Genomic DNA, 25,706 nt, shown 5'->3' on the forward strand with positions numbered 1-25,706 from the left:
TCTTTGTAGAGATCAATACCGTGGTGGTGTATGGTTCAAAACATTGATAACCTTAGTACTGAGAGGGTCTTCCGCGTTGTTTCTTGGACTCTCCATGACCGGTTCTGGAATGTGTTTAATTTATTAAGATTAATTAACCAAGGTAAACAGGGACAGAGATTAATTTACCTGTCTGGGACGCCATGGCCAGTCTCACCGCAGTGTTTACGACTGTGCACGCATTTATCTTTTTATTATTAATTCACAGGTGATATCGTTTTCATAATCAACAGCACTTAACCTCGAGGTTCCCCAGATTTGGGAAGACCGTGATCACTCTCGCAGCAAAAGGCATACAACACTGCCCTTATTATGTAGAAATAGTCATCAAATTAAACATGAGAAACTCCGCTACAAGCATATAAGGCATTTTTACACACACCAAGCAAAACATAAACACCAAGCATATTAATAAGACAAATTAGACAATTAAAAATAGGCTGGAGCTTAAGAGGTTAAACAGCACTTGCCAGTGTCTTTATATATATATCTGTCGATCCAACATCCTAGCTTTCGATGTGTTTAAATTCGGCGTGAAACGTTATCACGTTTCAAAACTGCGTGTTGTCACTTTAAGGAATCCCGAGCCCCATTGGGTGGGCGTTACCCGGAAGTGATGGTTGGTGTTTCGTCAGACAACATGCTGTAGTGTAGAGAGTATACATCCGTGGTGGTAGACCACACAGGGAGAAGCACTTTATGAACTTAATTGTATACGTCGGTAAGGGTATAGTCAAACTAAGAAGCGCGTACAGCTCTGCCACAATGTGTAAGGAGCTGAAGACAAACGTGCTCCATTTGCTACCGCAGACGTCTAACGGACCCTCTGCCGAGCATGACAGCCGACCAGGTCAGGTGTTTACATGATGGACACATTGACAACTTTCTCAACTTATTGTAGTAATAAAGCATAAACCAAAGCATCAGTAAATCCCATGTATTTCTAAAAGTTTGGGGGAGGGCATCCCTCCTGTATATAATAAATAATATAAAGACGTTTAACAAAATATAAGAAAGCGACTAGTCCAAATAAGGAAACATGTTTAGGGTTACTTGATCGTCTACTTCTTAAACCATAAATGTAGTGTTATATTATACTATTGAATGCTAATGACGTGACCTTCCATACTGTTTCACCTTTAGATGGCGCTGAAGTCCTGGCCGCTACCGTGAAAGCCTTGAAAGACGGTCTGGTGGTGGCCGTGCCTACAGACACCATCTACGGCCTGGCCTGCCTAGCCCAGCACCGCGACGCCATCAAGAAGGTGTACGATATCAAAGGACGAAATGGACAGAAACCTCTGGCCATATGTGTTGGAGAAATCCAAGAAATTTATAAGTAGGTGTTTGGAACCTTTGTCTGTTTTATCCATTAAAATAAAAATTGAAGTTATTTACACATCTCTAACCTGTGCGATTTCTGCTCGGAAGGTATTGTGAAGTGAAAGTTAAAGAAGAACTTCTTGCGGATCTTCTCCCTGGTCCAGTAACGCTGGTGTTTGAGAGGTCTGAAGTTCTCAACAAAGATCTCAACCCCTTCACTCCAGTAAGTCATCTCCCTCAACTGACTATCAGTTAAAAAGTCCAGCTGCTGCTCCTTGCCAAGTTGCCATTAACCACATTAGTCAAATAAGGTTCATGGATCATGTCAGGACAGATTGATCAAAGGAAGAGATTGACAGGACAAATGAGAAAGATATTGATAGGTGGAGAGAAACCGAATGATCGAGGTATAGAGATTTTGAGAGACAGATATGGGGACAATCACTCAAACCACTAATCGGATCTATTGTACAGATCACTGCACTATAGCTGTGTTTCTTTGTGTTCACCAAATTTGTGCTTTTTTCATCTGCAATTGCACCAGCATGCAAGAGATATTCATGTGTGAGCACATTACATTGCTGGCTTTATAAATCAGAAGCCTGTCTTCACTGTTCATGTCCCAGCCGTATGCGGCTGCCTTGAGGAAACAACGCTGCATCCAGCAACATTCAAGAATTTATAATAAAAAGCATGTGACTCTAATCTGTCATACAACAACGATGGAGTGGTTTGTTTCTTCCCAGAAAAGAACACTATCTAGCCACCAGCGTTCTGAACAGATGTTTAAAGGCCTGTGTGTGTGTGTGTGTGTGTGTGTGTGTGTGTGTGTGTGTGTGTGTGTCTTACAGCTGGTAGGAGTTCGCATCCCCGACCACAGCTTCTTGCGGCGGCTCTGCCAGATGTGCAAGGAGCCGCTGGCCCTTACCAGTGCTAACATCAGCTCACAAACCAGCACTGTGGCCGTGCACGTGAGTGTGCACTGACCATCTGATGGTTATACTTCAGTGTTTTTTGGTGACCCTTTTATTCCACACCCTTTTAGTTGGAATCTCGTTTCATAGGCCATTTGAATCACAGCATTAGACCCAAGTGAGTCAAATTCTCTTGAAAAATTATACTTTCTTAGCTGTATTTTGTCCCATTCCCAGGAGTTTCACGATTTGTGGCCCAGACTAGCGTTGGTGGTAGACGACGGACCAATCGGTGACCAGAACCGCTTGGGATCAACGGTGGTCGACCTATCAGTGCTTGGCAAATACCGAGTCATCAGGCCTGGCTGGTGAGTAGTGGCAAAATTCGCTAATCAGTAGAAACAGACCATTCGGTAATGCATTTAGATCAGGCATAACCAACCAGTCGATTGCAATCTATTATGGCGTGATTAAAACACACATCCTTACTGACAATCCTCCTCTCTCCAAAAATCGCAGTAGGCCCCGACTGGACATACAATTCAATGAAATCAGTCGTTAACGTACCCTAAACCCCTCAGCATCTAAATCGCTTGTTCCATTATAGGATTAAGGAACAGTTAATTTGGGTAAAGCTCCAAAAAACGCACCACATACCGCAATCAACGCACCACATACCGCAATCAACTCTGCAATGTGTTATGGGATTAGTAACTGAAAAATGATTTTCCATTGTTGTGTATGTTTTATGGCCTTCTACTGTCTCTGTCACTTAACAAGACTGGTAATGTTGGCCTCATGTTTGGCTACTACTAGCATACTCCAGCTAACCAGCATAAGCATGAATGACAGAAGACTCTGAACTTGTGTTCTCAGTGCCTTTACCTCCACGGTGGATCTCCTGCAACGGAAATACGGACTGTGTGAAGACACGACTGAGGATTGAATGAATGACCTCTGAACTCTACATATCATTCGTTGAATCGCACAAAGTGAGGATCAAGAAGGGGGAACGCCTCATTAAGAAAATGGATCTCTCGCAGTGTTGAAAGGCTGCTCTCCAGGGATATTGCAGAATTCATATATTGAACACTTCAACCTTAATCTAGCCATTTCCAGATTCTTTCAGGCAGTCATGCTCTTCTGAAGGTTGCTTTGGACTTGAACTCATGCTGTCCGCGGTTACTGTTGGGGTTTCTTTAATGCCTGGTTTATTACATTTACAAGTCAAGTTTTTCTTTCTGTGCGTTGTTGCAAAGGAGCATATACTGTAGGAAGTGATATATATATATATTTTTTATTACTGTTGATTTCTCTAACATTTAATGGGAACAATTATATAAAAACAGCAACATTTTAAGTCTACACATTTTATTTATTTTAAAAAATACATGGTTTTGTTACAGGTTGTCTGTTGTCAGAATAGTTTGGATTTGAATTGAATTATAAATTGATCCTGACTAGCTGCATTCTCATTTGGGAGGCCTGTAGGATTTATTGGCAGCGCTATTGCTCAACAATTCAGTTTTTCTCACTGTGGACTAAATTGAACACTCCTGTTTGTATTATCAGCTAATTTAATCTTGGTCTAATGCATTGTTTTCCAAAGATTTAACCCTTACTCTTGAGAGAAAATAAATAGATTTTTATATCCCAGTATCCTGGTCTTCTTAAGGGGGAAAGATCCTGATGGCATTTCAACTGTCTTGGCTTTAGCTGATCGATCTGTATCTCCAGTGGTGTGTCCAAAAGGCATAGAAGTGTAATCCGAGTGGATTATGCGGAAGAACCCATTAGAGCGAACCGAAGTGACAGTGCTGCACGTACACCTCTGAATGACTTCCTTCACTGTTATAAAGCATCAAACAATCCCCTAAAGGGCAAAAAATAAAAATTTGCAGAGAGCATAACTATCTCAGGGGACATAGGCCTACAGTGCCATTTCTGATGGACAAAAAGTGATGTCCTCTGCTGAAATAATCAATGAAATGTGCTCTTCCTGATCTAAAGAGAAACATGTCAAGAACCGCATTATAGTTTCCAGATTTTTCTCTTCATCTTTGTAGGAGACAGGAAGTAAACCAATTATGAAACCACACGCTAATATGATCTCGATCAGATGCATATGTACCTTCCTTTTTTCATGTTTGCGAGTAAAGAACCGCTTTAATGCAAAAAGACGGGTTAAAAACAACTAAGTGTAATAGTGTTGCTAATTGAAGGTCGGATCAAGATTGTGATTGTCTCTTTTTGATAAAGGCAGGGCAAACAGTTGGGTCCTTTTTGCTGCACTTACGTAAGCAGAGAATCACACATTTTCGGAGGGCTGTCTAAGAGGTAAATATTTGCTCACATGGTAAAATTAACATTTATGTTTCACCTTTAGATGGCAGCAAACTCACAAATGCTGCCCTGCATTTAGTTACCCTTTAAGACCACAAACCTTTGTCATGTTTTTCATACTTCCACACACTTCCCCACACTCCCATTAAATGCCATTCATGTTTACACCCCCAGCCGCTCACATCAACCACTGTTCCTTCTCCTTGTTGAACTGCTCAGCCCAGCGCCGGGTCAACTCTAGGTAGTGGTCGGGCCCGTGGGGGAGGTAGTCCAGGTACACTCGGGTCACGGTCTTCTTGGGCGCGGCCCTCTCGATCTGGGTCCCTTCGTGCCACTCGTTGAACGACGTGATGCTGACGATGTCCGGCCGTGCGTTCAGCGCTGCCTGCAGGGCCGTTTCGTAGTAGCGGCCGTTCACGCGGTTACGGGTGTTGTGGTTGTTCCAGGGCCGCACGGCGGCATCGATGTAGCCGGGGCCGACGCTCGGGACAAACAGCATGTGGTTGCCGTCGCAGAACGCCTTGACGGATTTCCAGTTCTGGTGGGAGGAGCCAAAGGAGAAGCCGTTGGAGGCGAAGTAGGTGTACATGCCGTCGAAGCCGGCCGCCAGGATGTCGTGCTTGTGGCGCTCCTCGACGAGCAGCGCGATGAACAGGGCGTCGTAGGCGGAGCCGCGCAGACTGTGGGAGCCGCTGGGGGTCAGGAGGTCGGCCCAGGCGTCGGGCGGCGTGAGGTAGGAGTCGTAGACGTAGAACATTGGGAGGCTCTTGCCGGAGGTGGAGGTGAACTTGTAGAACGCTCCGTGGTCGCCGTACCTTTTGGTTAAAAAATGAAGATTATTCAGGTGTTTTATACACACACCGAAAAAGGTTTGGTATGTTTGCTAAGAGCCTAGACCCTAAGAAAAGGCTGACCCTATGCAGTGGTGGAGGCTGGAGCCATCGACATCCATTCTGTTCCAAACTAGTGTTTAGCAGTCCCCATATCTGCATCCTTTGTTGTGTCTTACCTTAGTACACTGTACATAATTCAATGCATTTGAACTGCCTTGTTAAGGTAGCTTTAACCCAATGTTGCCCCCAAACTAAGAAATGCACAATCTTTGGTTCCTTGTTCACTCCCTATTTTATTTTTGATTCTGAAGGGAACGCCTATACTGCATTGCAATCAATGGAAAACCACCCCCCTTCTACACCCTCAAGACTTATTGAAATGTTGCTCTGCACATTCAGAATTCAGATTTACCACAATACCTAAAATGCAGCCAACTGTTTTTTTTACTGTTTTAATCAGACCTTTTTACTGTTTTTTGACTGTACACAGAATTCTGACTGTGCCACTCAGTCTCTCAGTCTGTGAGCAAGTGCTGTGTCTTTTCTTTTTTGGCCCTATTGGGGAAAACTACCAAGCCAGGGCAGTTCAGTTCATACGCGCTCACATGTGTTGGACAAAACAAAGGCACAGCTGTGGGAGCTGCTAAACACGCGTTTCAAATAGAATAGGGTGTCAATTGCTGACCAACTGCCCAATTTCAGATCATGCCTGTGCAACAAGGGGGGTTGAGTTGAACAAAGATCATGTCTGATTTACATCGTTATGATGACAATGTCAACAAAGAACCTGTGGTCTAAGCTAAATGGCCAAATCCTTTAATATGTGAAAGAATATGTTTAACGTGTGATTATAATTTGTAATTTATTTTGAAAACGATATGATCTTAACTGCATTCTTAGAATTTCCATTATCAGGTTTATTTATTGTTTGGGTTGCTCTCTAATAACGTACTTGTATTGCAGTACGTTATTACGTTCGTACATGTACATGGGACCTACCTGTCGATTATGTATTTGACGTTGTCATGGACACTTTGGTCGTTCCGTCCTCTGTATGGTTGGAGGTGGAAGGCAACCTAGGATGACAGGTTGAAAACAAGGTTTGTTGGAGTTCATTTTTAGGATCAGCATTCACGATGAACCTACATTTTGTGAGGTGTGAATTCGTGTTAACCGTTTGGACACTAGGTGGTGCTAAAACGCATAACTAGTAGGCTAGTTTAGTTAGATCTTCCCCTCAGCCCGGAATTCAGAAAATAGTGTAAAATTGTTCATGCCTACTTACTAAGTTCAACAAAACAAACAGGACTAGGTCCTTCTTTAAAGGCAGATGTGTTTCCCAAGGTGGCTCTGGTAAAAACAAGGCCTTATATTTGGATTTACTCATTTGAGTCTTAGTGGGGGAACACCGTGCAACTGAACAGTTTAGATAGTAGACTATTTAAGGGCGGAATAGCGAATAACATCACTTTGAATTATATATGACGCAACTAAAATACATTTTATGTTCTAGCTAGCGCAGTGGTTTTACTACCTTGCGCCATTCGGTCAGTCGAGGGCGAAAACCCAAGGGACTGAATCGTAAGCAGAGTGACTGGCGCAAGGTAGTAAAAAACAGTCATTAATGGACCGAACGGGTCGCAGAGCAAGCACATGTAACAATGGCTGACACTCCACTTACGATGCACACTGTTACATATGTAAGCGGTCTGGTCCCAGAATTCTGCCAATATTCATCTCATTAAGGAATGCATTCTTGACATGATTTAGGAAGTCAAGACATTGATTAAAAAAAACTATGCTGTTGGGAGAACAGAATCCATCACAATAGAATATTCTGATGGATGGTGGTGCTGGTGGTGATGAAGGGGCGTTTTTTTACTCTGTCAGGTGCTACAAAATAATCAAAATATAAGAATACATACGTACATACATACATGCGTCACATATATGTATCGGAATAAAGACAAACACAGGAGCTCGGTGGGGATATTGCGCTGGGTTCATGTCCTACTTTCTGGGGAACATTTGATTTAGGCCCCCAGGGTGGAACACACTGACTCATGGGACACCACACAAACACAAACAAATACACACATGCACTTTGCAGCACACACGCCCCACCCCCCACCCTTTCCATGTTAGGTGTTCGTCATCATAATGTCAAATACAAACAGTCCATATTGTGTTGAATTTGTGTCTCTCATTGTGATTATATACGTTACGATACAGCCAGAATCGTAGGTTTGGTTTCACAGTCTGAAAAGCTGTGTGTTTTCAGCGAACGGTGCGAATGTGCGTGTGTGTTCCAGCGTGCGTGTCTCTGGCAGCGTGTGTGCGTGGGCGCGGCCTCTACATTACATCCTGTAGGAATCAAAGCGTCCGGCTGGGCTGTTACCTAACAGGTGTGCTCCCTCGGTGGGGGCCCAGGATGTGGGGGCTAGCTCTGCTTTAGCATAGAGGTCCACTCTAAAGCTCTTATGCAACGGGAGAAGGTGGCCTTTTCAAACCACTACTTTGCGGACACCTTTCCAGTCACCTTTCCTTCCGTCTCTTTTCACGGGGATAATGCTAAAGCATTAACAGATAAGTGAAATGCCCATACAACATTCAATAATAATCATCTGCTCCATTATCGATCTCCTTTTGCATGAAATGAGACTGAAAACCAAAAGGTTAGAGCGATTGGATCTCTTGTTTAATTACGGTGTGATGTATTCCATCAGGCTCCAGTGAAGGTTGGCTAAGGATGGCTTGACTGAGTAAATATCCACAAATACCTTAAGGCTAAAGGTCAGTAGGCATAGAAAGGTTGCCTGATAACTGGGAGGGTTAGGGTTGAAATTGTTGGATTGTTGCTGCCAATCCTTGGCTCCTATTGGCTTAACTACAAAGATGCTCTTGAGCAAGGCACTCAGGCCAGGTCCATCGTGCATTGTTGACGTAACCAGGAGTCTCCAAGTGTTCAAAGTGTCAACATTACGTGTAAAGGCTAAATGTTTTGTTTGTCATATGTTGGTTGTTGGGCAGATGTTTGTTTCTTGTGTTTACAGCGATGATTCTTCCAGCCTGAATAATATATGAAACTATTCATATTGATGAGGTCGGGACACACTAGCCCAGACCCCAGACCGAGCAGGGAGCCTGTGGCAACAGTGTGGTACTTCAATCATGGGGATGCAGCTGGTGTTTTTATAGTGTCTTGAATATCACATTTTCTTTAAAAACATTGTAATTCTCTTAATTTTCTCATATTTTTGTCTTAATTATACTGTTTGCGATTCAGGACAGATTAGGACTTCATTGCTCATTATCTCTTCATTATCATAGGGTCGCTTCATAACTATACAATCGAATGGTTCTCTTTAATCACTTTACATTACACACACACACAGGAGAGCCTGCTCTCAATTCGACATATACACTGTGTCTGCGTGTTTGATTGAATGCGTATGTGCACATGGGAGAACGATGTGCGTGTCTGTGTGTGAATGTTTGTATGTTTGTATGCATGAGTGAATGACTGTGGGAAAGCCTATTGGAGAATGCGTGTGTGCGTATGCATGAGTGAGTGAATGTGTTCCATTGAGTACAGGCGCCAGCTCCCTGCTGGCTGGAAGGACACCAAGACTCTGGTGATTCATGTGTACTCCTAAATCAATCTGTACCCAAGTCAAGCCTCCAAGACCACTTAACCAAAGAGAAAAAACATGTTTTGATTGCAAGGGCTTCAAACTTCTACACAGCCAACGCTTGACGATAAGATAACTCAAAGCCCCACATACATCTTGAATCACCTGACAGCATCTGGAATATCTCAGGTGGTAAGCGCTGCTGCATTAGTGCTGCTAAATTAAGCCTGCTATGCTGCATTAGCTTATGCGGTATTAGCACTGCTGCATTAGATTATGCTGTATTAGCACTGCTGCATTATCTTATAATGCATGAGCTAATGCTTTATTAGCTTTACTGCGTTGGCAATGCTGCATTAAGGCCAAATTATACTTCTGCCTAGAGACCTACGGTGTTGGTATGCCGCCAATCTCCATGCATTGGCATAGCCCACGATTACGAGTCCCTAAAGAAACGTGACTACCGCTTCGCCTTTCCTGCTACAATCATGATCGGCCAGTTGAGGAGGTTTAAATTCATATTTGAACTTGATCAAGATTCCCTTTACAGGCCGTAAATGCAAGCACTGGTATGGGGTATATACAGTAAAATAGTAGAATTCAACTTTGAAACAGGCTTTACAGCTGTCGTGTCCACCCCTACTCTGCTGATATCATGGCAACATACACATTTTTATGTGGACACATTCTTCCATGTGAGTCTCAAAGTTCTGACTGGGGATCTTCCACTGTGGAGCAAGCTGACCTCTGACCTGTATGGGGTGTTCATTAGATCTGCTGGACCGTGTGTGTATGTGTGTGTGTGTGTGTGTGTGTGTGTGTGTGTGTGTATGTTGATCTCTACACACACACACACACGCACACACGCACACATGCACACACGCACACACACACACACACACACACACATACACACACACACACACAAAGAGTAAAGCAGGAGGAACCTTGTGCTCCACTGCCCAGAGCTGACAGTACATCTCTGTCTATGATCGGATCTTCCCGACAGCACCGTGTCTAACTATGCATTGCAGCAAAATCTCTATGTTAAAAGGGGTTCTCGCTGCTCTCTGTCACAGAAGAATTGTTTCCGCACCCGAAGCTGAATAACAGAAGGCACCAACTAGCAGATGAGAGCTGACAGACGGGGCTTCCATGCGGCTTGTTTATGTTTCCAACCTCAATATGTTTCTACTTACAGAATAACAAGCCCTTTATATAACCCCATGCGACTGGGACTCAACTCACTATTTACTTCTTCAGTCGTGGGCTTTTGTGCCTTTATGGGCAGCACAGAGAAGGCGAACAATAAATGACGGTGTAAGAGAGAGGGCCTGACATATAGGACCACAGATCAGCATGGAACCTGAGTAGCTACAAGGTGAAATGTGGACAGCGAATGCCACAGAGATGACCCTATTTATCCCTTTAGTTAGCTTGTGGGACGTCTGACCAGTCTGGGTCCTTTGGTATCGAGGGACTGACTGACGGAGAAGGGATATTTCTGTAAGCGGGCATGAGAGTGCAAACGGATCTGAGTGGAGGCCCATGCAGGCCTATCTATGTCCTTCCAACGCCATCTCAGATGAACTCAGATACAGATACTCACATACTTTCCTTTCAACACCATACACACACACGTACACAGAACGCTAGTCACACACACAGAAACAAAACAGAAAACACGCAAGCACCAAAACTTACAGTAAGTTTAAAAGGGGAGTCTAATCCAAATGTCCTGTAGCAGTCTACCTTCAGGCCATCCGTGAGCCAGATATCCTACCCCCTTCATGCACATTAATACCATGTTTCTAAAAGCATCTGCTTCAAAGACTAAAATGTCTGTACATTGAAAACTGTCAACATTAGTCAGTCTCTCTCTCTCTCTCTCTCTCTCTCTCTGTGTGTTCTACTGTATGCCCCCTGCCTCTTGTTTTTGTTATTTTTGACATCGCTCCCTGGTGGCCCCCCCTTCCCACGCTCAATTTATCTCTCTCTCTGTCTCTTCCTCCATCCCCCTATCTTTGCTTCTTATTCTCCCTCTATCTCCCCGGTTCAAGCTCTCTCTCTCTCTCTCCCGCTCAAGCTTTCTCTCTCTCTAAAGAGCATATGTTGTTAACTGTGCCGCTTGACAACAGAGTTGCTTAAACTTTCATAAGCCTTCAATCGGCGTGACGGGAAGAGGAAGCTACAAATATTGATGTAGTTGTTCTTTCCGACCTAATTGGCATGCAATCATGTGCCCCAATACTCTCCTCCCTCCCCCACTACACCACCACCACCACCCCCTCCCCAGGCTCCCCTCTGGACTTACTATACCCCCATCATATGTCTTCAGTCAGTCACACAGCTCCCGAGTCCAACTACCATCTTGAGAAGGATGTGGCCTGAGAACAGGTTCCACTAGAGCACCTCTTGGCTTGACCCTGTGTGTCACAGAGAGAGTTTCCTCTCCAGGCCAGCAGGCCAAACTGTCCTCCACATTATAACAGCAAGGGTTTAGTGTTTTTCATTGCTTTTAATGGAGAGAGGCATCCTCCATTGGGAAGCGCAGAGCTCAATGCAACTGAGTATTGTCATCGGAATGCGATCTGTGCATTATTAAGGTACTGGACACCATGTATTTCTCTTTCTTTCCTCTTTAATTCTGAGAGCAAGGACCGTTGGTACAGCGCTAAGAAGACCAAAAGAGCTAAAAAAGACACTCTTGTGTATTCTCTAAGAAACAACCGTCCTTCTTTCTTACCCTGCCCTGCAGTAGACCTTATGCACAAATTATGCAAATGCTCCGATTTTTATCACTTTACAAAGCAGTGGGCGCAGAGCATATTGCCATCGTGGAACACCAACCCTTAAGACCTCAGCTATAGCGGCTGTGTTCGACCCCCCACCCCTGGACCCCCAGCTGTGGTGCTCAATGCTGTTGCTTGTTACACGAGCCCGTCGGGGCGGGGGGCGAACACAAGAAAAGACATACGGACGTCCCAACAGGAACAACCACTTTCACCTCATTCGTATTCTGCCAATCACACATGAATAATGAAACTGGTCTGTCTCTGGGCTTGGAGTTACCAGGTTTTTTATTCTTGGCTTTTATGTCTGTGGTGATGAGGTGTCTGTGGCTTAAGCACAAATAACGCAGACCGTTGGAATGGAGACTTCACTATAGAATAGGTTCAGTTATAATTAAGCTAACAGATGTTTCTTTTTTTAATAAAGTAAGAGTTAGCAGTAGGTAAGCAGTAGTGCTACGTTAACAGAAGGAAAACAGTTGATTAGCAGTGGGTTCAAATGAACAAATAGTCGATGTATGTAGTTTTATGGTAAGCTAACATTATGTTAGCAGTCAGCTAACATAAAGTTAGCAGTCACTTAATAGTAGGCTAACAGAAGGTGGAGGCTAAGGTCAGTAAGTGACAAACAGAACGCTGTTGGTAGGTTAGCCTGTGTTCTGTAGGCTAACAGGAGCTCAGGAGTAGGTTAGGGGGAAGTAAAACTACCTTGAGGTTGTGTCTGTAGGCTGCATCCAGCACCGCCGGTACCAGGTCATCACTAGGCTCCCCGTTATCATCAGCAAGGCCTGGTGGGTACCAAGAGACTACCAGAACACCTACACACACACACACACACACACACACGCGCACACACGCACACACACACACACCAAAGGCCCTATTATAAGTTCTCTTTGAACAAAATTAATATTCCTGCACATCATTTATGCACTGTTCACACGTCAACGTGGGGCTATTTGCTTGTGCATGGCTACAGTGTATATGACAGATCATCATTTCTCAGTATGCGAGCTGGCAGAATAAATATGCAACAAAGGGCACTTTCTTCATCTCGCATGCGTGCCGTTTCTCCCATAGAGAGACAGGGATTTTTTTAATATAGTGGTTTTTTTTGCCTTGTAATGGCAAGCAGCCAACCATATATATATATATATATATATATATATATATATATTTTTTTTTTTTTAAACACAGATTTCCGACGTTGTAATTAAAGCGAGTGGTGTTTTACTTTGGAGTATTGTGTGGCATTGGATGCCAGCCGAGCCTAATGAAATGGATCTGACTTAAATGTATAGACCAACGGGCCCTGGGCTCCATCTGTCACGCCAGGGCGACCTGAGACGCTCGGATATTCCAGCTGGACCCAACCTATTGAGACGCCAGGCGGTATATGATAGTGACAATACCTTTTTTTCGAAATAATGGTAGCAGACCCACTGCCTGGAGTTTTATAGTATCTAATATAAAGTTTCAAACATGCAAGCGGATGGTTGGAATGGACATGTGAGACGCGTTTCTTTGAAGCTAGCCTTCTCTGTGATGTCTGCTATTTCAGAAGGCGACATGTCATAACGTTATACTCTTTTACACATTGATATTCATCGCTGAAAAAAGTATCTATAAGACGATTGTCGTCTGTCGTGTACTTGAGGCTTTGTTAAAGTGTGTTCTACCTGCAGCGGATGCTCCGATCTGCTCCATGTGGGACTCCAGCACGCCCGGGTCCCTAGAGCTGTACGGGCTGAGGTCAGGGTAGAAGCTGGAGCCGATGTCATCCGGCGGCATGTGCCTTCCTCTTGGGTAGCTGGCGGCGATCTTATTGTCCCAGTGCGGGACCAGGGCGTGATCCCAATGGAGGTATCTGCCGTCCGAGTTTGGCGTCCCATACCACACGTAGTAAAATATATGGACATCATAAAATACGGTCCCGTCGTGGCCGCGGTTCGACGAAACCGCTCTGGCGTTGTCCGCTCGAGCCTGACGTGGGGGTAGCGTGACGTGGTCCCTCGCCACCACGGAGCGCCGGTCTGCTATTACCGGGAGAAGGTCGGCTCCCGGAGACTGCCAGTCCGAGAAGTCTCCGGGTTTTAAAGTTCTAAGGCCCATCATGGTTCCGAAGAGGAACAAGGTGAAGAGAAAGAGAGCGACGCACACCTTCCTCCGGAGCCGGGCCATCGTGCCCTCCGCACGGCGAGTCTGTCTGAAGGCGACCGCTGGCGTGGAGGAGACGTGCGGGTTAGACGAAGCGTCTTTTTCTGCCGCTCGTTTACAGTTAAAGTTGAATGAAATGTAAGCCTACTCGCTGTAGTCTGGTGTGTTCATGTCGTTTTACATTATTATACTGTACATATGTCTTATATGTATCTTTCATTTTAAATGCGATGTCCGTCGATAACAGCGGCAGCGCAGCTTTCTCCAAAGCATCTCACGAAGAATTAAATATGAAATTATAACTGAAACGGTAGCAGTAATTATACTATTAATAATGCAAATTAAAAATCCTTCAATGTATCGTAAATATCCAAATGGCATAAACTGCGTCTGCATGCAAACTCCAGCGTGCACTTCGCACAGGGAACTTGCATCCTATTGACTTTTCTCATGTCCAACTCTGACGTTCATATTCCCTCGGGGTCTCTCTGCTATCATTTCCATCGTTAAAGTTTCCTCATAGTAAGCTATACGACACTTGGCAAAAAATACTTTTACCTCCCAGCACCTCTGATTGCAGCCCTTCTCTCCGGTCCTCCTCCTCCTCATACGCAGCAGCAGCTATCCCCGGGTCCCTGCACCCCGCTGCAGCCAGTGTCTCTGTCCATGGTGCTGGGCGCTTCTCCGCCTGCTGCCGGCTCGCTGCCGGGAGGGCGGAGCATGCAGCGCACTGCCTATTTTTGGCCGATGCGGGCTAATAGAGGGCTAATTGATTCGGATTCATAACCAGGCGATAATAGAGTGATATGTAGGCTATTATATTGTTGTAGTTGTTTAAGAGTTTAGTTTTTGAAGGGTTTTTGGAATAACGATTATAATAAAATAATAAAAGTAGGCCTATGACTTGAGTTAATTGAATTAGATTAGACTAACATGGAGCTTCCAACGCAATCGTGAATCTCAATGAAGTCCAATTAAAATGAACAGAAGATGATCTTTACTAGGCCAATATTTAACGTTATTTAACTTGGTGTTTTAGCTTGCTGATTGTAGGCCTTAGTGATTATAACTGCAATCGGTTTGTTGTGGGTCCAAACCTCAATGCTATAACTTTTCGGTCAGCCTTTCCCTCTCCCATCTCTTAATTCCAGAAGAGAAAATGGGTAATGGTTGCAGCCTCGTCATTCTTCTCATCCTCAACACGCGTGCTGCCATCTAGTGGGGAGTTTCCGTAGGACAGTTTTGGCCCTTAATAAAACAGGGTATATAAAGTTGAATGCTCGAAAATTGACGAAAATTAAAATTGTGAAAATGCGAACTATGACTTTCTTTGGGGGGATAACTTAGTTTATCATTATTGTTGTTTATTGTTTTAAATATAACTAGACCGCAATGACAAATGTAGTTAATGTGTTAATGTTGTGTTTATTATTTAATTATTTAATTTTGTTAAAATAGTCCATCAACTTGAAATAGTAGGCAGGCAATACGTCCAAGGGGGTGTCATGCAGGTTTTCAGAGCATTGCACAGACTTTAACTTTGTATATGTGAATTGTAGCAAGGAAGGAAAGTTCGTAGGTTAAATTAAACTTTAAATAAACGAAATTTCACTGTCAAACTTTTGTGAGATGCAGAAATAGTCATATTTTCCTTGAATAAAAGAAACCAAATGTATTAATCCATAAATTAAAACAGATCACCGTACTTTATTTCATTGGAGGTCAATTTATATAAGTAAAATGCATGGCACTTATAGGCCTACTGTTGATTTAATTCTTATGTCAATGATTGGACGATAGCACCGGGGATTTAAGATTCTAAGCTCAATATCTGACTTTATAAGACGCAGGTCGGTTTAAAGCCACAAGGGGTCGTAATGGGAGTTACCTTTAAATCAACATTTTCAGCACATCTGGCCCTTTGGAGCGCCAATGGATCTTCATCTTCGTTGGTAGGAACACCTCAAAGGATTTGAATTCGACTAATCAATGAAAGAATCTGTTTCCCTATCAAGCTGCATCATTTTCTTTCAGGGCCAATCAAATGAATTGATCAATTCATTTCACGTTGGCTTAGATCAATTAAAGCCTAATGGCTTATTTAGTTTATAGTTTCTGAAATAAATGTTTTATATTGCAAACCGAAAAAGATTCAATTTTGCGTAACATAAATACTTGTTACTGATTGAATAGTGAATTTATGCAATGATAATAAGAATAAAAAATATATATAGTTACTATTATTCTAATTACTTATATTATTGTTATTATTATTATTAATAATAATAATAATAATAATAATACAATTTCATAATATATCATTGATGTTCCAAATTTTATTTATTTTACCGTACAACAAACAACTCGCTCAAAATATCACATATCAGCCAAAAATATTAGCCTATTGAGGTGCATAAACAAGGAAATAAATTCGGTTTGCCAGCATCTTTTCGCGTCATCCATCATACCACAAGGACACGATTCAACAATCAGCTTAGCATTGTGTGATCAATCACTATCGATCTGTAATTCGTTGACCAGCTCGGGTTGTTTTTGAGTTACAGGTTGAGTACTTGCCAGTACTTCATTGTGTGCATGTTTGATTATTTGTCTTTTTTTTGTGTTTTAGATGATTCACTTCCATTTCACACCAAATTCAGGCCTAGTAGGCCTGAATTTGGTGGCTTTCTGTCTTGGAGAAATTACCATCAATGAGGACTAATGACCACACACGTCACGAACAACAATGTATTTTCCATTATTTGCAGTTGGGATCTTCCGCCCAAAGCAGATGGACTATGTTGACGTCACGTAGGGAACGATCCTACACGGGGAAATGTTAAGAACAACAACAATAACTTACTGAACACTGAGTCCGATTTCATCCTAGTATTTGATTCTCAGCATGCTGTGCGAGTGTTTTGTGTGTATGTTTTTCCGACTTATAAGAATAGTATATTTTTAGGTGCCGTTTGCGGTTCGTAAAAATATTAATCCATGCAGCCTATGGATAAAATATTAAGGCAGACTAGTGTGAAAGAAAGAGAAAGTGCTTTTGTCAACCTTTGAGGTGTCATATTCATTAAATTATTAATAATTATATAATAGCCTACCTATATTATAATAATTACTACATCATAATAAGAACACAACATAATCGTAACTTATCCTAATCGGGAATTTCGAATTTGCACTTTTTTTTGTATTGTATTTATCTTATAATATGTACGTCTGCGTGTGTGCGTTTGCGTGTGTGTGTGTGTGTGTGTGTGTGTGTGTGTGTGTGTGTGTGTGTGTGTGTGTGTGACGCATAGGCCTGCACATGCTATTTTACCCTTTTAGGTTGACGTGGACAGGACTAATTATGAATTACGATGGCTCACACTACCCAATCGTAAAGGGGGCGTGCCACTTTCGTTGGATTCCTTAACCATTTGGCGAATCACGTTGGTGTTCTGCGGACCGGAGGTTAGGGACCACTGGGTATTAAATAAATAAATAGTAGTAGGCCTATGTCCAACGAATCAAATATTTCTAGTCTAAATTCCCTAATTCATCAGACAGAAATTATTTTTCACTTGCATAAGACTATGTTCTCAAAAAATGTTCCTTAAACAAATGAGCAGGAGAGACACAGAGTAACCAGTTTGCAAGATGGACAATATGTTAAGTGCATCCAGAAAATAAACACTTTTTTTTTTTTTATCCGAGCAAACATTGGGTTATTTCAGTCACAAGGGAAACTTTGGGCCAACCATCCGAAGTAAACCTAGCTATACCTTATCCAATTCATTTTACTTTCCCATATTTAATCAGTTATATTTAACATGTAGCCTAATAGTTTTTTAAATAATAATAATAGCCTACTCATTTTGTTTTCTAATGTCATTGGTTCAACCTTATTTCTGGCCCATCCCCTAAAATATTCAATCATTCCTTGGGGAATATGATTTCGAATCACGTGGACATGACCGAGAGTGTGGGGGTTTGGAGGATGCCAAATGGTCATTTGTATTGACCAGCAGATCTGTGTTCACTAAGCTGACATAAAACCACGGCTTCGGAGCGCTTCGGGCCCCGAACATTCAGAGAAAAAACATACACAATCAACACTGGGACATAAGACGCGAGGGCCGCAAACATGGCAGAAGGTAGGACCATTATATTCAGTAAAAAAAATGAATAGAAACGGTTGGAGTAGTTAAAGGGGGCTGGGTTTCTTGTATTGTCTTTCTGATGTTGGCGGACCCCCCCCCTCCACACACACACACACACACACACACACACACGCACACATTCACGCACGCACGCACGCGCACACACCCACCGCATTGTTTGGGGGAAAGGGTTTAGGGATGGCAACCCCCCTTTTGTTTATCTCGCGCTCCCACTCTCGCTCTCCGAGAGTAGCCTATACCTCCAGGTTTCAATGCATTTAGTATGAAAGTGGCCACCAGCGAGGATAAGGCCTTACGTTACTCAGTCCGTGGGCCAAAGGGTTACTGTAGCTTGGGTGCTTGTTTTGACCTAAGGTGGTGTAGTGAAGAATGGGTTCGGTTTCCAATCAAGAATTTACAGGTTAAGTAACTTTTTTTTTTTCATTTCGTTCGAGAAAGATGGAAAGTTTTCTAGTTGCCGATCGCTTATGTTTTTGAACGTTTTCAGATATAGTTTATAATTTTGAGGGAAGTTCCGTTCCGTCCCCCAGTAAATCCGAATTTATTTGTGGTGGTTGTTGAAATACAGGCTTATTTTTAAACGTCACGTTTATCCAGAATGCTACACATAGGCCTAATCTATGATCAGTTCGCGAGTGACCTTTTCTCTATTTTACCGAATTCTTTCTACCACTTCCAGCATTCATTCCAACTTAACAAGGTAGAAAGTCGAAACGTAAACAGTTCCTGTTGGCCCTCTAGCTCTGCGTGCGTTTGGCAAACCAAAACGGTGCCCTCGGCGTTTCATTGAACGGGATGGCTGTTCAAATATTTGTCTTCCAATCTTAGGCGTCTGTAAGGCAGATGAGGACGAGGGTCCCAGCGCCGAGGAAGACTCGCAGTCCTTCCATGGGGTCGGTGTGTGCAAGTGGTTTAACGTGCGCATGGGCTTCGGATTCCTGTCCATGACCAACCGAGAGGGGGTACCGCTCGACGAAGCCGTCGACGTGTTCGTCCATCAGGTAAGACGATAACAACGTGTGTATATATATCGACGCCATTGTAACTCAGACGAGCACAATGGAGGCGGTCGCAGGTTGGTCGTAATAGGAAGGTGCAGCTGTGGATGTTGCTGCTCTCGTGGGAACCCGTGTTGCCGGCTGCGCCACCTGGACCGAGCCCCTTGTGGTCACCCTGGTACGGTAATGATGGGCTCTAGCGTGGGCTAATTAAGATGTTAATTTTAACATGTGAAGAAGAAGAATAAAATAAAATAAATTCCGTCTTTTTTATTTTTTCCTAAATTGTCACGGCTACACATATTTAAACTGAGATCCAGCTAGATGGTCAGTTTCAACATCAAAGCCTAAACATTTGCTAATTTACAAGTGGGGGGAGGAGGGCGCGAGTGAGTGCTGTCTGATAAGATTTAGCATCTGAATGCGAATAGTCCCCGGGAGCAGCGCATTCACCCCGGCTTCCTGCCATAAAGGGATTCAAGTCTCGTCGCTGTCTTCTTGGTCCTATGTGCGATTCGAGGTTTATCTTGAATTTGCCAACCCACCTCCACCTTTCAGGACCCCTCGCGGTGTATATATATCTCCCCCTCCCCCCGTTTCTGATGTGACCCTCTCTTACCAGCTCTTTGAGGGTCTTGGGCCCAAAGTGTTCAGTCAGCGTTTCAGTTAGTATCCTTTTGCATACATGGTACCATTTTAACGATGGTTCTATTTTGAGAAAAGTCGTCCAAAAAGAATCCCACTTGTTCTTTAAATCATATTAGGCCTACTTGGAGCCAACACTTTCATGCATCCTTAATTGACATGTAGAATCAAGACCCCTTCTTGATTGTCCTCATCACCCCAACAAAAGCCACATGCCAGCAGTAAACTCTAAACCAGAAGAGAAGTGTGACGACCCAACCCATCCTGCAGTCTTCACACCCCAGAGATTGCCTCTGTTTTGTTTAGTGTTGCGCTCTCTCTGGTCAGAGCTTGGGCTCCAATGATCATATTATGGTCTGTCCTGTCCACTTAAAGACCGTATCTAACAAGTTTCCTCCACTGGCCGCCTGCCAGTGCGAGCGCGCGTGGCGTTGACAGATGCCCGGGAACTACGGCAACGGCAGAGGCCCTGGCCCTAAAATTAGTGGCCGCGTGTCAAGCAACATTAACTCCCAGAGTCCACAGGCCTTTGTGGGGGGGGGGGGGGAGGGGGCGGGGGGACAATAGTGCCGTGTGTCTTGGTGAAGAGTCGTTCTCTGGCCGTGATTGAGCACCCCCTTCCCCTCTCTCGCTTTCATTGTTCTCTGATGTCTCTCTCTGGCTCTCTGGCTCTCTCTCTCTCCAACTGGTTCGGTATCTCTTTCTTTGGGTCTCTGTCTCTCTCTCTGCCTCTTGTTTTTTTTCTCTATTCGCTGCTCTCTCTCTTTCCATCACTATTTCCATGTTTCTTTACCTCCTCACTAGGCTAATCGATGTAATAGGAGTATATCCTCCTTCTTCTCTCCCTCCTCCTGGCATCTCTTGTAATATATGTTTTCCCTCGGATCTCGCTCTTTCTGAGATTCTTCTAGATCTAAGAACACACCTTTGTTAGTAACCCCCCCCCCCCCCCCGGACTAGCTCAGTTAGAGGTTCAGGGATCACAGGACATGCGAGGACAGGAAGTGGGTTCAGAGTCCCTAGATCTCGAAAGTAGTTGTGACTTTTGAGTGTTCTGCACTTGAACGTTCACTTGAATGGCAATGTTAATGAACGACAAAGAGTTTTGTCTTTGAATTAAGTGGTCGTGATGTAGAATGCAGAACTTAGTTAATCAGAAACCGTGCTAGCTGGTTTACCACCAGTTGGTGTAGCCTAATAACAGCACTAAAATCAGTCCAGTTACCCAGATATCATGTTAAAGAGTCTCTAGTTTCAGCTCTGATTTCAGGCCTTCGGCCTACTGGATTCACTGGAAAGGACAGGGCTATCTCCAGAAGTTACTGTGTGTGGTTGTAACCTAATTTATTAATGGTTTCATTATAGAATAACGGGGACACTGGTGCTTTCATCCTGTGGAACAGTCTTATATGTTGCAATAAGTGCTTTGACACAAGTCCCAGCCGTTCATTAGTTTGGGAGAAAAGCCTGATCCGTGTCAATCTCTTTGGGTGGAAGAGCAGTATTGATGCTCCGAGGAAGTTGAGAAAAAATTGCAATTGTTGCGTTTGTTCATCAAGCAGTGGACAAATAATGTCTGTGTAGTTCTACTGCGACCACACAGAGAAGGGCTCCTCCGCGCTCAGACCTCCCTGATATCAAAGAGAGGAATCAATCACTTCTGCACCAGCCCGCCGGCTTGCCCTTAGCTTTTATCACATGCGCCTCTTTGCCAAACAACTATCCGAAGAATGTCCTCCAACACCCCCATCCCTCCCTCCATCCACCCCCAACCCTCCCAGTGTCAGTCCTCAGCTCACCCAACCACCAGTCCCACCCCAGGGACCCCCTCCCCGTATCCTGCAGAGTGTTGCTGCCGGCCAGAGTGTTAGTGGAGCTTTGTGATGGGAAGGGGGTCAGGGGGTGGGGATGGGAGGCGGGGGCTCCACTGCGGAATGCAGTCCGTCCTGAGGGGGGAGGGGTGTGTGTGTGTTTGTGTGTGTGTGTGTGTGTGTGTGTGTGTGTGTGTGTGTGTGTGTGTGTGATTACCCTATTAGCTTTACCATCCAAGCCGGGGCGAGACAAGACGAAGGTATTGGGGCAATGGCTCCATTGTGTAGTAAAACAAAGCAAACTTTGTTTACCAAATGGTTCTTGAGGACATATTTTTAAAATGCCCCATGCCTGATAAGCACTATGGGGTCTCCTGTGTTATCTGGCAGGGAGGAACCTACTAGGTTTGCCTGAAGGGTCAATGTCTTTTCCAACCAACACCACGTTGAGTTGGAACTGATGGGGGATTAGCGCGAGACGCTTGGCATCTTAGTTATTCAGCAGTCAAGCATGGGACTCCCAGGTGCTAAAGCTATGTCAGTAGAATGTGGTTCTTGAACTCTCAGTGATCCATATATAAACCAATCACAGACATATTTTTTGCGTAGTAATACCAAACATGGACGAGAAGGAGGCTATTGCTGTGGTGTTGAAGGTTGCCGTGGTGCTATGCTGGCAGAATGTGACAGTTTTTTATCTGCATAAGCATTTTTGCAACACATGTGTAGATACAGTTGATGTGATGTCCAATCCATAAGGATGATGATGATGCTTTTTCATTTATCAACAGTATTTGTCAATAGGTGATTTGACGTAATATGACATTCTTCCGGTTTCACGCCAGGCACCTAACAGTAATGTCATCAACACTCACTATGAATTGTTGGCATTTACCGCCAACTACCATACAGTAGTATGTAGAACAGGATGTAGTCGCTGTGAATATTCTGACAATCCTATTCACACACGCACTCATTAGACATGACACACTTTTTTCTAGGGAGCTGGAAGAGAAATATCTGTTTCAACTTATTCAGACATTTCTGTTCTCACATAAAGCTCTTCCGGGTGATGTTGAGATAAGTTTGGGGTTGCAGCGCATGTTGGAAGGGTCTTGACAGAGCTTTGAATTTTGTTCCCATTCAGAGCAAGCTGCATATGGAGGGCTTCCGCAGCTTGAAGGAGGGCGAGGCGGTGGAGTTCACCTTCAAGAAGTCATCGAAGGGGCTGGAGTCCCAGCAGGTCACTGGCCCGGAGGGCAACAACTGTGTGGGCAGCGAGAGAAGGCCCAAAGGAAAGAACATCCAGAAGAGGCGCTCAAAAGGAGACCGGTAAGAAAGCTAGACAACAGAGGGATAAGTATGGGGAAAAGGAGAGCCATGCTTTGATTTACTGCTCTGCTTGGCTGTGTTTTAATAACAGGTAAAAATACAGATGCCAACATTTTCTTGTTATTCCCATGCATGCATTGGTTTCCCCTAGATACTGACCTGAATTGCTCCAAACCCTCACCTAAACGAAACCATCTGTGATTTCATAACCAAACGTATCCATCGAAACTCAAACTGAAACATAGGCATTTACAATGCATTATGGACACTGCTTGACATCCCTTCATTATGGAATTATAGCCTCTTAATGTGTAGCAAAATTTACTTAAGATACATAATTCCTGAACCTAGACAGAAAACAGCATTTCCTGGGCATATCTCAACGGCTTGGACCTCTGTATGAGGCTACACGCTTTAATGCAACCACCTCCCTTTTAGTATCCTCCATTTTGGATGAGATGCAAAATGGTGCCTTGGTTTCTCTCCATATTCCCATCTCTCCCATGACCCCATCCCCCAACACTTGGCTTGGTGTGTGACCCGGATCAATAATTGTTTAAATCTGTAGGGCCCCTGGTGGTTTTACACCTACCAACCATCACTCCAAAAAACTCATGGACGGACGTGAGCAGTGGTGCCGAGTAAAACTGAGATGATAGAAATATCCGTAGCATTGATCAACAGAGACAGTAAATACAGCCGCGGATGCTTTCTAGATTAACAAAACTACATCATTTATGGGCATTTATTCTCCTTTTTTATTCAAGATATTTTGTGGGACCAGGCATAAATAAAACTGTATTCTTCTTATGTAGACGGCAGTTTGTCGGCTAGTCAGATTGCTGTAATAATCAAGTCCTTGATTATGATCTCATATAATCTACCAAACCTGGACCTTAGAAAAACGAATTGATTAAAATCCTATGGTTGTCACTGGCTACGTTGGGGTTCTGTTGGGGTTGTTTTAGGGTGGTTTGAATATGAATGGGGTTGTTTTTGGGTGGTGTGAATATGAATGAAGGGATAGGTCAGAGACTTGGTGGATTCTGCCTGCTGTCAGCCATGATTAGAGATGGACAGCAATGTCGATGTGTGGCTGATCATTACTACCTCGTGGAGCCCACAGAGGGGTACTTGTGGTTGAGCACTGTGTAACACATCAACTCTAACCCTGTTAGTATTGGTATCCACTCTCCCGTTTAAACCCTGCTGAACGGTGGTTGTCTGTTGGTTTGGGCCAGTGGAGAGGGTCAAGGTGTATTGTGTTGCTTTTAAGTTGTTTTTTTGCAAAAGCACACCAACCGCTGGGTTTTCTTTGACGGGGAATCTACCATGCTCTTGGTTGGTTTTTGCGTTGCACGTGCGCTTTTTCCTTATAAATCATGGAGGCATGTTTTTTTTCCAGTCCACCTAAGATTTTGAGAGCGAAGAAAAATATCCTGTCCGTTTAATTGATAACAGATGCCTAAGCAAAGGGGAAGGGTGAAGGGTCACCATTGCCATGGAAACCCTGTATAACGAAATGCGAGTGGGGGTGGGGTGCTAGGTTGGAGTTGGAGGTTCGATTTGAATAAGGTGGTAGGAGGGGGGGGGGGGATTGGGCTGTAGGGGGTGATTGGGGCCAGAGTTCAAAGGTGAGCACTGCTTTTTTTAGACAAAGGACAGCATTTCCCCTTCCAGATTCCTCTGATCCGTACCACGGAGGAGGAGGAGGAAGAGAAAGGAGGAGGGGAAAGGGGAGAGGGGAGAGTGAATGTTCGGCTGCAGAGACCTTGACGTCCATCCCCAAATGTCCCACTGGTACAAAGACACTCTGACCCCCTCGACCACCATCATCTGCTCTCCACAAAGGATCCAGGGATTTCCTGTCCTGCCTGGACACCCACCTCCCATCTGTCAGCGCACGCCCCAGGCCCGACCTACACACGCGTGGCTATTGTAGCACGTCTTGTTTGAAAAGAACACACTGGTTCTGGCTGCTGTGGACCATCCAAAGGCTATGATGAGATGAATCTCTCTCTGTGAGAGGAAGGCTCAAATCGTCAAGATTCTTATTTTGTAAACACAAAAAGCAGGTGCTTATGGTTGTTTAAAAACCCAACCCAAGTTTGTGAAACACTCCTGGATGGACTGTGAACACATGGATGAACATATGAGTGTGATGTGTAGATCGGAGGTTGGGTTGTGATGAGGGTGACCTGGAATGCCCTCTGAAAGTGGTAGCTTCCTCTTCCAACTGAGAACAATCGTTGCCACCTAGTGGCTCACATGTGTCATTACTTATTACTGAAGTCATTTATAAGACCCTTTTCCAAAAGTGACTTGCAGTGAATCTATAAATGCAGATAATTTAGGAGTAGTGGTACCATGCCCTGTGGCCAACTAGGGATAGAATGCAGAATCTTTCGGCTAGGAGTCAGACAGTCTACCCACACTATCCTGGACCTTCCCATGCGTGCACCCTTATATTTCTCTCTTCATTGTTGCAGGTGCTACAACTGTGGAGGCCTGGATCACCATGCTAAGGAGTGCAAGCTGCCACCGCAGCCTAAGAAATGCCATTTCTGCCAGAGCATTGAGCACATGGTCGCCAGCTGCCAAATTAAAGCACAACAGTCTTCACCGGGTTCTCAGGGAAACCCTTCCTCCTTGAAAGAGGAGGAGGAAGAGCACAGCCACCCGGCGCTGCTGACAGAAACGACCGATTAA

General features: G+C 44.1%; 3 protein-coding genes across 3 annotated transcripts; 2 read left to right on the forward strand and 1 right to left on the reverse strand.

Moving 5' to 3' along the window:
* The first annotated feature begins 684 nt into the window (after nucleotides 1–684).
* yrdc (yrdC N(6)-threonylcarbamoyltransferase domain containing) lies at nucleotides 685–3,876 on the forward strand. Its single transcript, XM_079755011.1, has 6 exons — nucleotides 685–889; nucleotides 1,183–1,378; nucleotides 1,471–1,585; nucleotides 2,214–2,333; nucleotides 2,514–2,644; nucleotides 3,153–3,876. The coding sequence occupies exons 1-6, from the start codon at nucleotides 739–741 to the stop codon at nucleotides 3,220–3,222; spliced, it is 783 nt and encodes a 260-aa protein (XP_079611137.1). The 5' UTR covers nucleotides 685–738; the 3' UTR covers nucleotides 3,223–3,876.
* Nucleotides 3,877–4,797: 921 nt separating this feature from the next.
* On the reverse strand, nucleotides 4,798–14,057 carry LOC307073506 (glycoprotein endo-alpha-1,2-mannosidase-like protein; the record flags this gene model as incomplete). The annotated part of the gene is made up of 4 exons (XM_079733373.1): nucleotides 4,798–5,434; nucleotides 6,452–6,528; nucleotides 12,585–12,694; nucleotides 13,556–14,057. 4 exons carry the CDS (start codon nucleotides 14,055–14,057, stop codon nucleotides 4,798–4,800), a joined length of 1,326 nt encoding a protein of 441 aa, XP_079589499.1.
* Nucleotides 14,058–18,580: 4,523 nt separating this feature from the next.
* On the forward strand, nucleotides 18,581–25,706 carry lin28aa (lin-28 homolog Aa; the record flags this gene model as incomplete). Its single annotated transcript, XM_079735007.1, has 4 exons — nucleotides 18,581–18,611; nucleotides 19,040–19,212; nucleotides 22,813–22,997; nucleotides 25,487–25,706. The coding sequence occupies 4 exons, from the start codon at nucleotides 18,581–18,583 to the stop codon at nucleotides 25,704–25,706; spliced, it is 609 nt and encodes a 202-aa protein (XP_079591133.1).

The sequence above is a fragment of the Pollachius pollachius genome (genome assembly GCF_949987615.1).
Source record: "Pollachius pollachius genome assembly, chromosome: 1".
NCBI classification, from domain to species: Eukaryota; Metazoa; Chordata; class Actinopteri; order Gadiformes; family Gadidae; genus Pollachius; species Pollachius pollachius.

Excerpts from the sequence above, each read along its gene's own strand:
- yrdc (XM_079755011.1), top strand. The coding sequence starts at position 739 with ATGAACTTAATTGTATACGTCGGTAAGGGTATAGTCAAACTAAGAAGC. Across the intron at positions 1,379-1,470 it reads GAAATCCAAGAAATTTATAA|GTATTGTGAAGTGAAAGTTA; the intron begins GTAGGTGTTTGG and ends TCTGCTCGGAAG. Across the intron at positions 1,586-2,213 it reads ATCTCAACCCCTTCACTCCA|CTGGTAGGAGTTCGCATCCC; the intron begins GTAAGTCATCTC and ends TGTGTCTTACAG.